At 37.3% G+C, this 13928-nt stretch overlaps 1 protein-coding gene across 3 annotated transcripts in view; it reads right to left on the reverse strand.

Moving 5' to 3' along the window:
- LOC136863874 (solute carrier family 25 member 44) overlaps nt 1-13928 on the reverse strand; it is a 396581-nt gene that overhangs the window by 53549 nt on the left and 329104 nt on the right. For all 3 annotated transcript variants that reach the window (XM_067140237.2, XM_067140238.2, XM_067140239.2), the window contains one exon: nt 1028-1155. In XM_067140237.2, the coding sequence (XP_066996338.2) occupies nt 1028-1155 (128 nt within the window). The remainder of the gene's footprint in view (nt 1-1027; nt 1156-13928) is intronic.

A 13928-nucleotide genomic window follows, 5' to 3' on the forward strand; every position in this document is an offset into this window, starting at 1 on the left:
ATCTTAGGTACCGGTATGCATTTAATATTAACATGCTGAATAATAAATATCGATTTTTCATTGCTTTTTTTTAATGCTATTATATTCTTTAACCGGTGACGTGAGGTCTCATAGACTCCTAATAAACATAAAACATCTGGACTTCCTTAATTAAAAGTCTTGCAGGGAGCTGTAGTTTGTCATCTTCTTATCTGTTTCAACACACTTCACACCCTGAATCAGGGTTAGCTTGCTACGTTCAATTGAAATTCTCAAGTGGACATCACGTCAGCAGTTACGAGAGTATTTTTGTCGATGCATGTTGCGTGGTCAGTATATAAAAAATAAAATTAAAAAATTTAAAAAACCTGGCAACAGTTGCAGCGAGAACAGATGGATATAGCACCATCAGTGCAGAACTTCAGTGTCAGAATGATAGGTTCCAAAGTGTGGGGCACGTTTTCATTTATGTGATTATTTGCGTTTACGCTTGTTCTGTTCTGGATCAATGAAAAGTGATCTGATTAATGACAACGTTCAAGGTGAAATTTAAGACGATGTCTGCATACTGTCAATAAGAAAGAAGAGGAAGTAATATATACCTAATTTTTCCATCGTTAGATAGTACGTATTTTCACATTATGAGAGTTTGTTACATGCTGAATCAGACTTATTGACATGACTGTGTACGTATTTGCCAAGCATTTTTCATTGTAGAAAACTTCTGCTAGTAAAAGTAACTAGATTTTACCAAAATAACCCTAAAAACATTTGCGTAGAGACATCTATCGAAGGACGAGAGGTACTAAACATGACGATAACTGTACTGTTTATTACCAGGGCTATTAAAACTGGATTTAAGTTTCCGGAAACTCCTTAAAGTTAACAGCACAGTTAAAGTTACACGCGCTTTTAGGTAACTCACAGGTAACTGTGGTGTACCAGAAACTGGCCATAAGTCTCTCCTTCTATCCACATTTTCTCAGTGTGTTTGTACCTTATCATGGTAGTGGTCAACATCTACAAGAAGATTCTTGTAAAATCTTACCTGAAGTCGCGCTCTAACAATATCCAGCGGGTTGGTAAGTAAGGTGGTTGTGAATCCTCCCAATGTTCCTGCTATGCATTGGATGGCCAAGTGTGACATCCAAATTGGTAATATGGCATGTAGTTTGTCTGTAACAAAATAATGTTAGACAAAAAAAAAAATACTTGATTTATTTAATCTGATCCAGGACACCCTAGATTTGCCATAAGACACAGAATAATACACAATAACAATTTTGAGGGAAGATAAAGAAGATTAATGTTTTTAAAAAATGATAGGTTACAATTAACCATATTAAATGGCATGAACTCCATATAAATGGTGTTGAAGAATCGAAACGGAGTATTTGATGAGTGAGAAGACTATCTCATCTTGTAGACTTCTCGCTAGTTTATATTTTTGTCGCCATGTGACGAAAGATTTGGGAATTGTTCCCCTCGCACCAAAGAAAAGTCCAGTCACAGTAATTTTTTTAAGGTTATACGACTCAAGAAAGAAAGGGATGGTCGGATTATAGACATCCATTTTCTCATTATCTACATCAGTCGGCTGACAGGCTGAAGATTCAAAGCGTACCGTAGGATCAATAATTTCTGCTTCGTTCTTCCATCTGTCAATCGCTATAATATCAATCCTGCGAGTGCTGCCTCTATTGGCGATGCCACTTCTAGATTTTTCAGACGAAGTGCATTAGCAATCAGGTTTCTGATGATGTTATGGCGTTTGATCCTAAGCAGTTCTCCCTGAGGGCAACACCCCAGCACATGTGCTAAGGTTTCATACTCACTGCAGTGTCTGCAGTGGCCTGTGCTGGTAGAACTTCCCGGCAGAGTACGTACTGGTGCAACCATCACGATCATCTTCAACATCTCCCTCCATTCCGAACAAGTTAAACCATCCCTTCTGGTAACCCAAGAATTAGCAGCAGGAACTTGAGCAAATAACTCAACCCCTCTTCCTTTCTGTGGATATGCACACTAAGCTTCAAATTTGCATGTTCTAAGTACATCGCGCTGTTGTCTAACAGATTTCGTTGATGTCTCTTCATTGAGTTGAAGTTCAGATAGGCAGTGAGTTTTTATTGCTGTGAAATTTCGAACAGCGTTTACGTGCGAATCATTCACAGCTTCTAGCTTAAGATTGATGTTCAGCTGTTGAAGGTACGCTTCCCAAGTAGCACGCATTAATGCTAACCCTTTATATTTGTGGCTTGAATAGATCATACTTGTCGGCGTGTCACTCGGAAGTTGTAGAAGTTCTTTAAGTGCATGTCTAATCATGTTGTCGGCTTTTACAAGACTTGATTTGGGAATTTATAATAATAATAATGTTATTTGTTTTACGTCCCACTAACTACTCTTTTACGGTTTTCGGAGACGCCGAGGTGCCGGAATTTAGTCCCGCAGGAGTTCTTTTACGTGCCAGTAAATCTACCGACACGAGGCTGACGTATTTGAGCATCTTCAAATACCACCGGACTGAGCCAGGATCGAACCTGCCAGGCTGGGGACAGAAGGCCAGCGCCTCAACCATCTGAGCCACTCAGCCCGGCTGATTTGGGAATTTTCTCAACCAAAACAGTCTGGAAGGGGTATATCAGTGTAGGGCCAATGAACTGATCTATTACAGTCAGTTTTTGATGCTTCTGACTGTCCACCTTTTTTCATCCCTATTGCATATGCTCATTCCCCTCCCCCCCCCCCCCCAAAAAAAAAATTAATTCAATGTTTAACACTATATTAGCAAGAATATGATATGGTAGCACATATAAGAAAGGGGAGGAGTAAAGGGAGGGGAAGGAGGATGGAGGGGAGAAGGAGAGAAGAGGCGTCTAGGGTGGGGCTGAAGGATGAGGAAAGAAAGACCGGTGCTGAGAGGGAAGTTAAAGAGATTATAAAAGAAATAATTCTTTTTATCTGAGGCATGATTACTAAAGATAGGACTAAAATGTCATGTAAAATGTTTGATTTCTCTGAAATTTCATTTAGAATCAGTCTAAGAGGGTCACATAACATAACAGGTGTACGCAACGTATGAAATTGACAGGGGTATGACATTGACAATAACTCGGAATGAAACATCTGGCGATGAGCAACGTACAAATCCGTACAAATAAGTGATTCTGATGGTTCCGCCAGCTTCCGCTTCGAACGCTAGCGCTGTACCACGTCCTCGGAGCCATCTGGTGACATACCATTTCCACTTCTATTATCACGTATAAATTCAAAGCTCATTGTTTAAGAAGCCTTTCTCATGGACTGTCGAGATTTTCTTCTGATGACACAGACCAAAGTTCTCTGCGAAACGTAAAGAATTTCACCTTATTTTCTTGACACGGCATAAGCCCAAAAGTCTATATCATGTCTCCTAAGTTAACTTAATGAAAAGAAGATCATAACCTTAATTTTTGTTGTTATATATATTTTATATGTTATCATCATTCCTACAACATTGTCTTTGTATGGTATACATACGTTTTAGTTATCACATAATCTGTTTAATTTTATTTGGCTGAAGATGGCTACTAAGTGGCTGAAACTAGTCCCAAGATTTATGTAATATCATTTACTTGACATGTTGTATTGAAATTTATTATTCTTATTCTTATAGGGTACTTATATCTCAAAAATTGAAGTAGCATAAAGAAACCCCTATTTCTGTGTTGGATTATTCACATAAGGGAGGTGAAAAGGGGTGAAAAAGGATTTGAATTCCTTTTATGAGGTTATATCTCAAAAACTGAGATGTAACAGATGTGAAAATAGCTATCTGGAATCTCCTTTCAAAATAAGGAAGCATGTATATTTTTGTTTTCGGAAAATCCTCATAAGGGGAGTGGGGAGTGGAAAAAGGTGAAAAATGGGTTCAATATTTTTTATGAGGATCCTTGTAACTCAAGAACTGGCAATGTAACAGACATGAAAACTGGTATTTGGAATCTCCTTTAAAAATAAAGAAACATCTATTTTTATTGTTTTAGGAAAATCCACCTTGGGGGGGGGGGGGGGGAAGCGAATAACTGAAGATGTTACACACGTGAAAATTGGTATTTCAAACCGCCTTTAAAAGTAAAGAAACACGTATATTTTTGGAAAATCCATTTAAGGGGGGGGGGGGGGGGAGGAAGGGCTTGAAAATGGGTTGAATTTTTTAAAATGGGGATACCTATATCTCAAAACCTGCAGATGTTAGAGACCTAGTAATTGGTATTTAGAATCTCCTCAAAATAAGAGAAACATGTTTTTGTTTTGTTTTTTCCGACTTGAGAGAGGGCTGTTTCTCACATGGACAGTTCTGGGTCGCATGATCTAGAGTTAGCTCTGCTAGTAGCCTGGGTCATCTTGGCCCCAAAATTCAAGACCACAAACGTGGTTTTCAAAGAGGTACTGGGGTAAATGAAACTGAATTTTTCAGTGAGTTTTTATACCTTGGGAATTTTCAGAAAATGTCTTAGCAGCAGGGAGGAACAATTACTTTTATCTAATTACAAAATCCACGCAAGTGAAGTCGTGGGTAACAGCTAGCAACATAAAAAAAATCCTTACCTAAATCAAAAAGGCTCATGAAGACAAAGGCCTGGTCTTCAACTAATAAAATAGACCATTATCGCTTATAAAATTGTCTAAGAGCACCTCGTCATCTTGGCATGAGAGAAGAGTACTTTACTGTCCAGGCAGAGATCATGCTGAACACTGACCAGGTCTACACACACACTGCGGTGATGTGTAACGAACCTAGACGAGTTTCACAAGTATGCATGGGGGTACGAGTTTTCACCCAACTGTCAGCATGTGGCTATACCGCATGACTGCTTCTCTTTCTGGGAGGATGGAAAAGATTATTTCTACTTACTTGCAGTCCCCTTCAGCACTATCTGTTCATTTGGATGACAATCCACTCCTCTTTCCAGGGAGAATTTTTGCAAATTTTGACTAAGATTGGTTATCACCAAATAGTAATGTTGTAAAGTAGTATCTGCCTAACTTGCAATAAGATTTTCAACTATTCCCATGTGGTTTGAGAGCTCTAAAAATACAATATTATTCATCGGACCTGAATCAAGGGGTATAGCAAGTTAACTCATACTAGATGAATGCAAGCGAGTTCAAGGAGTTAATTCACCAGGAGGTGTGGTAATTAGATAGCACATATCAGAGATTTTTTTTTTTTTTTACTACTGGTGTAATGTCTCATGGACTCAAACAGGTCTTATGGCAATGAAGGAATAAGACAGGGCTAGGACTGAGAAGGAAGCAACCATGGGCTCAATAAAAAACAGCCCCAGCCATGGGGCTGACACTTCATAAGGAGCATCAAACGTGGCTTGCTGCGAGGTTCTACACCTCTGCCAAGTAGTCAACACCACAATTCTCTTTCCTAGGGTTAATTTTGAAGTCAGTGGTTAACACTGTACATGCTGAAGCATACAACAAATCTGTAACACAACAATATCATTGTGGTGCACGAGGGACCTAGTTAAGCAGCAAATACCATCAGAAATCCAGTTGATGGATCCTTTATAAATGATCCTTAACATGTGTTGTTGAGTCATCAGTCCATAGACTGGTTTGATGCAGCTCTCCATGCCACCCTATCCTGTGCTAACCTTTTCATTTCTACGTAACTATTGCATCCTACATCTGCTCTAATCCGTTTGTCATATTCATACCTTGGTCTACCCCTACTGTTCTTGCCACCTACACTTCCTTCAAAAACCAACTGAACAGGTCCTGGGTGTCTTAAGATGTGTCCTATCATTCTATCTCTTCTTCTCGTCAAATGTAGCCAAATCGATCTCCTCTCACCAATTCGATTCAGTATCTCTTCATTCGTGATTCGATCTATCCATCTCACCTTCAGCATTCTCCTGTAACACCACATTTCAAAAGCTTCTATTCTCTTTCTTTCTGAGCTAGTTATCGTCCATGTTTCACTTCCATACAATGCCACGCTCCACACAAAAGTCTTCAAAAACATCTTTCTAATTCCGATATCAATGTTTGAAGTGAGCAAATTTCTTTTCTTAAGAAAGCTCTTCCTTGCTTGTGCTAGTCTGCATTTTATGTCCTCCTTACTTCTGCCATCGTTGGTTATTTTACTACCCAAGTAACAATATTCATCTACTACCTTTAAGACTTTGTTTCCTAATCTAATATTTCCTACATCACCTGCCTTCGTTCGACTGCACTCCATTACTTCTGTTTTGGACTTATTTATTTTCATCTTGTACTCCTTACCTAAGACTTCATCCATACCATTTAGCAACTTCTCGAGATCTTCTGCAGTCTCAGATAAAATAACAATATCATCGGCAAATCTCAAGGATTTGACTTCCTCTCCTTGGACTGTGATTCCCTTTCCAAATTTCTCTTTGATTTCCTTTACTGCCTGTTCTATGTAAACATTGAAAAGGAGAGGGGACAAACAGCAGCCTTGCCTCACTCCTTTCTGGATTGCTGCTTCTTTTTCAAAGCCCTCGATTCTTATCACTGCAGACTGATTTTTATACATATAGCTGATAAATTGGAGAATACCTTTTCTGAAATTTCCAGTGACAACAATTATGACTTTGAATTTTTGCACACCAAGACAACTTGTGAAGTGATACATTTAGAAGAAGTTTCTATTGACTCCGGTCAGGTTATTAATGATACATTACAATTGCAAGAACTAATTACCAAACTTGACAAATGTGGAAGATCCAGTCCTGGTCCTGATGCTATTCCTGATGAGTTTTTTAAACAGCTTCCACTCAACACATTAGATTACCTGCTTGTATATTCAACCATATATGGAACACAAAGGTATTTCCTGACCAGTGGCATTGTGCTATTGTAGTTCCAATACCTAAACCAGGAAAGGACACACAGCACAATACCTGACAGCTACCGGCCGATTGCATTAACGAATACAATTTGAAATCTAGTTTTATAAATAGTGAATTAAAGGTTACATTGGTATCTCAAGCACAGTAAATTGTTCATCCCTGTACAAAGCGAGAAGCTTATTTAACTATAGACTACGTAACAAACCTAGAATCTGTAATCTGGGACGCGTTCCTCAAACAGCACCTCATTGCAGTCAGTTTAGACATTGAAAAAGCCTATGACATGGTGTGGAAAGATTACATTTTGAGAATATTGATGAGAAACAAGGTTTCAGGAAACATGTTGCATTTCATTTTAATTTTTTTCAGGATCGATGAATGCAAGTCAGAGCAAATGGAATTTTATCAAAGAAAGTTACCATCAATAATGGAGTCCCACAAGTATCAGTCATCAGCGTCACATTATTCCTAGTAGCAAGAAACAGCATTGTTTCTAACGTCAGTTCACCAGTGAAAACCTGACTTTTCGCAGACAATCTGACAATATTTTGTGCAGGAAAGAGCGTTCTTACAACTCAAGAATTATTAGAAGAAAGCATTGGAAACATCCAAACAGGCTAAAGACACAGGTTTCAAGTTTTCAAAAACCAAAACCAAATGTATACTGTTCTCTAAAAGCAAACCTACAGTTAAGAACCCAACCTTATACACGGACAATCTCAAAACTGAAGTTGTTGAAAAAATCAAAATTCAAGGAGTTACCTTTGATAGCAGGTTAACTTGGATTCCTCAGTTTACAAATCTCAAAGATGACTGTTGCGCCCATCCTGCGTCCAGGTACGATACACAAAAAAATACTCCGGTAGCTCGTTAATATCTCAGGGTAAATCTCCATGAAATAACTCACCTTTATGTGGATTCAAAGAGAAATCCGACCGTGTGCGACATAATTCATCTCCGGATGAACGTTTCCATCCTATCGCATGTTCTATCAGCGCTAGTACCATGATAAATCGCAAAAATCAACTTAAAACTAAGTTAACCTACGACAACTGTCCATAAATCACTTACTCACATATTTAAAAATCAATAATAAGTTTATTAAATTAATTGATTTTTTTTTCTTTACGTCGCACTGACACAGATACGTCTTACAGCGACAATGGGACAGGGAAGGGCTAGGAGTGAGAAGGAAGCAGCCGTGGCCTTAATTAAGGTGTGAAAATGGGAAACCATGGAAAACCATCTTCAGGGCTGCTGAGAGTGGGGTTTGAACATACTATCTCCCGAATATTGAATAAATTGAATTAAGAGAGAAAGTAAGTTTTTTCAATATCTATCCAATAAATCATAAAATAAATTAACACTATATATTCATTTCATTTAAGTCAGCGTTGGCTTAATATAGTTGAATTTCAATCCTGACATGAGCTAACATCTCGTTTCACATTCTCCTTTGATATGAAAATATTAAGTTATTCAATTACATAATTTAAATAATAATCAACTTTAAAATAAATAAAATCAATCATATCACTGATTAATATACAGTTGATTCATGTTTCAATGTTTTCTTTTAAGTCACGCAATCTAAATTGTTTTATGTATATCGCATTTTCTTTGATGTTTTCGTTGAATGTCATGCTAAGGTTACTAAGCCCTATTGCCATTTATAATCTTGGCACCTACCATCCTAGTCTTACTATATTTATGTATTTGTAAAATCTCAAGTATCTATCAAAAATAAAAAAAATATAAACCTCATTACTAACTAAAGTAGTTCTTAATTAGCCTTACTGACATCCTCTCATTATGTGTTTGACTTTACATGAAGCTTTATTTGCGATGACAAGTTAATCTAAGTGACTCCTCTCAATTTTAAATATGATAGCTCAATATTATATCTGACATCTATGTTATTCTACATAGCTACACATTCATTTCATCTTTCACTTCATGCATTACCTCTGTATGATATTTGCTATTAATATTTCCTTACAACACAGCTGTATATTGATATAGCAAAAACCACCTACTCTAATATACGCATCTGGGTTTGCCATGCATACCTTCTCTCATGTTATTTCCTCGAAGTATTACTCACTCAATGAACTCGCTTCTCATATTCGATCCATAATCTGAATATTAACATCAGCATCCCTCATTACGTCTTGACTGCAACTATCTTCCTAATATTTCATTTCAATTCCTTCATATAAATCCATTTACTTCCCTATATTGCTCAATTCAATCAATTATAACAACAATATAACCATTTTTCTTCATATCATAACCACTTCATATATAATACAATTCCTACGATGTATTAAACTTCGTTCCACCTATATTCAGTTTATTGGATCATAATTTCTCTCAAGTATCACTACAGCAATTATATTTTATAATGTGTTAAAATATGTTTTAGATGTTTTAGGAATATATATATATATATATATATATATATATATATTGTTTAATTTGTACTTAAGGCTGATGATGGCACACAGATGCCGAAACTAGTACCATTTGACTAATTGACATGTGATTGAATCACAATAAAACGTCATTGTATTGAATAGGTGGATCTTGAAGGAATTTAATTTTACTGTACCAAGTACTAATTAATATTTATAAATATTTTATATATTTATTTATATATATTTATAAATTTCTAAATATTAATAATATTTATAAAGCCATTATGAGAGCCAACTTAGACTATGGTTCTACAGTGTATAATTCTGCAAGAATGTCTACACTCAAGATGCTTGACCTAGTACAATCCACTGCTCTACGAATAGCCTTGGGAGTTTAACGCACTAGTCCAGTAACCAGTATACAGATTGAAACAAATGAACCACCACTTGCAGTCAGAAGAAAACAACTGAACCTATCATACGCTTTCAAGATAGCAGCCATGAATGATTCACATATGAAACCTTACGTCTTTTCTAACAGATGTAAAGATAAATTCAGTGTCCCACATGCACAACCATTGCCTTTCCATCTCAGGGTATCTAAATACCTTAAAGAGCTAAACCTTAACGATCTTCCTATACTACACAGCAACCAATCTCTTGTACCTCCTCCCTGGAAAATGACTCTACCTACAATCAACCTAGAACTTAAGCAATGCTAAAGATCAGACTAATAAATCTGTTTATCAACAATTATTCAACGAGATTTGCAGCTGACTCCCAAAACACAGTCTAATGGATCACAGTCTGATGGATCAAAGTGCAATGAAAGAAGTGGTTGTGCCATAACATACCCTGATCACAACATGCTCTTTAGACTGCCTGACTTCTACACTGTCTAACCTAATGAACTCTTTGCACTTAAAAAGGCTATGTTACAGATTCTACAAACTATTCCAATTCATTTATAATTTGTTCTGACCCCAAAAGTGCATGAACTGTAATTAATAACCCTTCATCAACCCACATTCTCACAAAGGATATTCAGTTCCTGTTTCAACTAATCAAGAAAGTATGAAAACATGTTACCATAATGTGGATATCTTCACACAGTGGAATCCAAGGTCATGGGACTGTTGATCAGACAGCAAAAGAAGCTATGAGACATCCAATGAGTGAGTCAACAATACGTATACTGCATAGTGACATAATCACACATGTTCAAAAAGCAAAATCTGTGAAATAACATCCAGTTCCATAACACAGTATCCAGTTAAGAACCTTTGCAGGCAAGATCAGGTTTTAATATCACGACTGAGGATAGGACACTCAAAGCTAATCCATAGTTATCTTCTAAGAAAAGAGCAACATCCCATCTGCAATGCATGTTAACTCACCATTGGCAATCAAGCATATAATTCTGAATGTCAACTGCACAATCAATGGCAAAACTACCACAGTCTTCCTAATGAGCTCCAAAAGGCACTGAACTTTCCTTCACTATACCTCCAAATTATTACATTTTTTTTAAGGATTCTTGTTTATATTACCAAATATAAAGACTATTTATTCACAGGTTGTATATTCAATGTAATTTTTTCTTTATGTAAAACCGAAAATTGTTTTGAAATTTTTAGATTTAATGTAAGTCGTGATATGACCATAGAGTTAAAGCGACTATCAGCAGTTTAAATTTAAAAAAGAAACTACTCCTCATTCAGATTCTGGTGGGACACTGGCACCAGCCAGCAATGCTGTTGCCCTAGTCCGATGACTAAACTCCAACACACTTACTTGATCCTCCAACACTACAACAACCCCTCATTCATGGCAGCCTTATACAGTAGAGTCCCGATTATCCAACCTAAACGGGACCTGGAGTACGTCGGATCACCGAAAATGTCGGATAATACAGAATAACTTTGAAAATAAACTGAAACAAACAGGAAGGCTATACTCCAGTACTAAAACAATGATATGTTTTACGGTACTCTATTGAATTATCAATTCAATTGTACAGTACATGCAGTATTGAACAAAAACATTCCAAATGTCTTACAAAAAGAAACTTGTCAACAATGTCTGCTTGCCTGCCGATCCATGTTTTCTTACTGCGAGATCCCGTCATCGACGAAAAATCAACACCTCCGCTGCACTTGCTTCCGGCTGTTGCTCAACGTAGGTTAAGACCATTTCCAATGCACTTAATCCATCACTGTGAGTCATCGTTTTCTCCTTTTGTTCTGCAATGTCTCGTTCTTCTTCTTCATCATCATCCTCATTTTCATTAGCATTCACAAAATCAATAATATCAGGGTTAGTTAGTTCAAACAGCTGATCTTGTGCACACCATTTACTCACATCTTCAGTCGTAGCATCCTCACAGCCAGGAATGCAATTCAGTAAGGGCACAATATTTTCCATGTCTTCTTGTACCATCTCCTCTCGATGTTCAACCTCACTCAACAATATGTTCCAAGACTTTGCTAATGTTGTTTTTCAACTTCTTCCCAAGAATGCGCTATCCAGTATGCCACGTCTTTTATGTTGATTCGTTTTAACTTTTCTATCATGTCGTTGACATTGTCCATTCCTCTATCAGCGATGAAAGGAGTTTCCACCGATATTTCCTCTTCAATGTTTCCAGCACACCTTGGTCCATTGGCTGGCATAATGATATCACGTTAGGAGGGAGGAACATGACTTTGATGTCACCGCTACTAAGTTGCTCTTATTTGGGTGTGATGGAGCGTTGTCTAGTAGAAGAAGAGCTTTTCTAGGGAGATTGTTCGAAGCTAGACATTTTTCTACATCTGGAACAAACTGTGTAAAAAACCAGTCTTTAAAGATGTCAGCAGACATCCAGGCAGCCTTCTGATTTGTGTAATGGTCTGGAAGAGCATTAACAGAAATGTTTTTAAATGCCCTAGGTGTCTTGCTTTACCGATCATAAGCTATTTTGCTTTTAAGTTCCCAGTAACATTTCTACAGGCAAGAACAGTAACTCATTTCTTACTACGCTTGTAGCCAAGTGCAGATGTCACGGCTTGGGCTGTGAGAGTTTTTGATGGCAGTATCTTGAAATTTAGCCCAGTCTCATCACAATTTAAAATCTGATCACTGGTTAATCCTTCAGCAAGAATTATTTCCTGAAATTCCTTTTTAAATTTCACAACCTTATTGGATTGAGCTGACAGTTTTTCTCCACAGATATTAAGCTGCCTAATGCCGTACCGTTTTTTTCCACTGATCAAGCCACCCAGCACTGCTAGTAAAATTAGGGTCCCCTTCATTAAACTCCTTCTGGGAATACACAGCCTTTTCTTGCAGTATGGGGCCAGATATTGGCAGGCCCTTTTCCCGGTATTGAGTGAACCAAAGAAATAGTGCTTCACTTACTTTTTCGTACTCACATTCATTGTTTTTCTAATTTTCAGTGCATCACTGGTAGAGCAACACTTTTTAATTGAAGACATGCTCGCAAAAACAGTCTAACCCTCACTTTCCTTGAAAGGAGAAAATTTAAGTTTTGTAAATGGAACAATAAAAAACATACTGCATTAATTTTACCTGGTGTATTGCACATCAAATCAAAGTATACATTCAGAAAAATCTTTTCATAGCAATTTTAAGTTGTTTTATTGCAGACTAGTGATGCAGTAGCTAAATGAACTTAAGGGAAGTTTTATACTCAATGTACATATTGTACCAGGAACGCCGCTACGAGAGAAGTCCGAAGTATGTTTGTTGAACTTCGCATGAGGTGGAAGGTAGGCAGCCCGCCGAATGCAGTGACGTACCCAGCGAGTGACATGGCCGCCGTAAGCCAGCTATACGCGACCATATATGGTAATGTTCCAGCTTACCCTCAAAAGTACATTTTGCGCTACTTTATCGCTATTTCGACACTGCCATCTTAAAAACCATTACAATGGACGTAATCTGTCAAGATTTCAAGAAAATCCACCAAGTATTATAGAAGTTATAAGGGTAGATAATACCCGGGTTCTAGACACTTCCATGCGAACGGGTATAAAAGGAGAACCACCCGACCTACGAATTCAGTATCTGTCACTCCGCCGTCTTTGTGACACGGGTGACAGGAGGAGTATTGTGTGTGTCGAACTTCTAGTTGACAGTCTTGGAAATCCAAGAATTGGAACTTCGGTATTTTCTCTAAGTGTTGTGTCGGGACTTTATCATATTCTTGAAGTGCCTGATTGGGACTTCGTTATTTTCTGCGAGCATCGTGTTGGAACTTTGTCATATTGACAAATTGGAACTTTGTTATTTTTCGTGTGTCATGATTGGACTTTGATATTTTCTTAAAGTGCCATATAGGAACTTCGTTATTTTTCTGAAGCGTCTCATTGGAACTTAGTTATTTTCGCCAAGTGTCGCGGTAAGACTTTATTATTTTCTTAAGGTGACATACTGGAACATTACATGTTACAAACTTCTTATTTGGTCCGTATTGAAAATGTACATCAATTTAAGATTATTAAAATTTTATTAGTCAACCTATTCAATACAAATGACATTTGTAAAGTTAGGACTTACATCCTATTAAACTAAGGTCTAAAGGGACATGTTTTGCCCTTTAAAAGGGCATCATCAGCCTTTTTACACTCATGCTAAAGGTAAAAATCAGGATCCT

The sequence above is a fragment of the Anabrus simplex genome, chromosome 2, assembly GCF_040414725.1.
Source record: "Anabrus simplex isolate iqAnaSimp1 chromosome 2, ASM4041472v1, whole genome shotgun sequence".
In the NCBI taxonomy this organism is placed as follows: domain Eukaryota; kingdom Metazoa; phylum Arthropoda; class Insecta; order Orthoptera; family Tettigoniidae; genus Anabrus; species Anabrus simplex.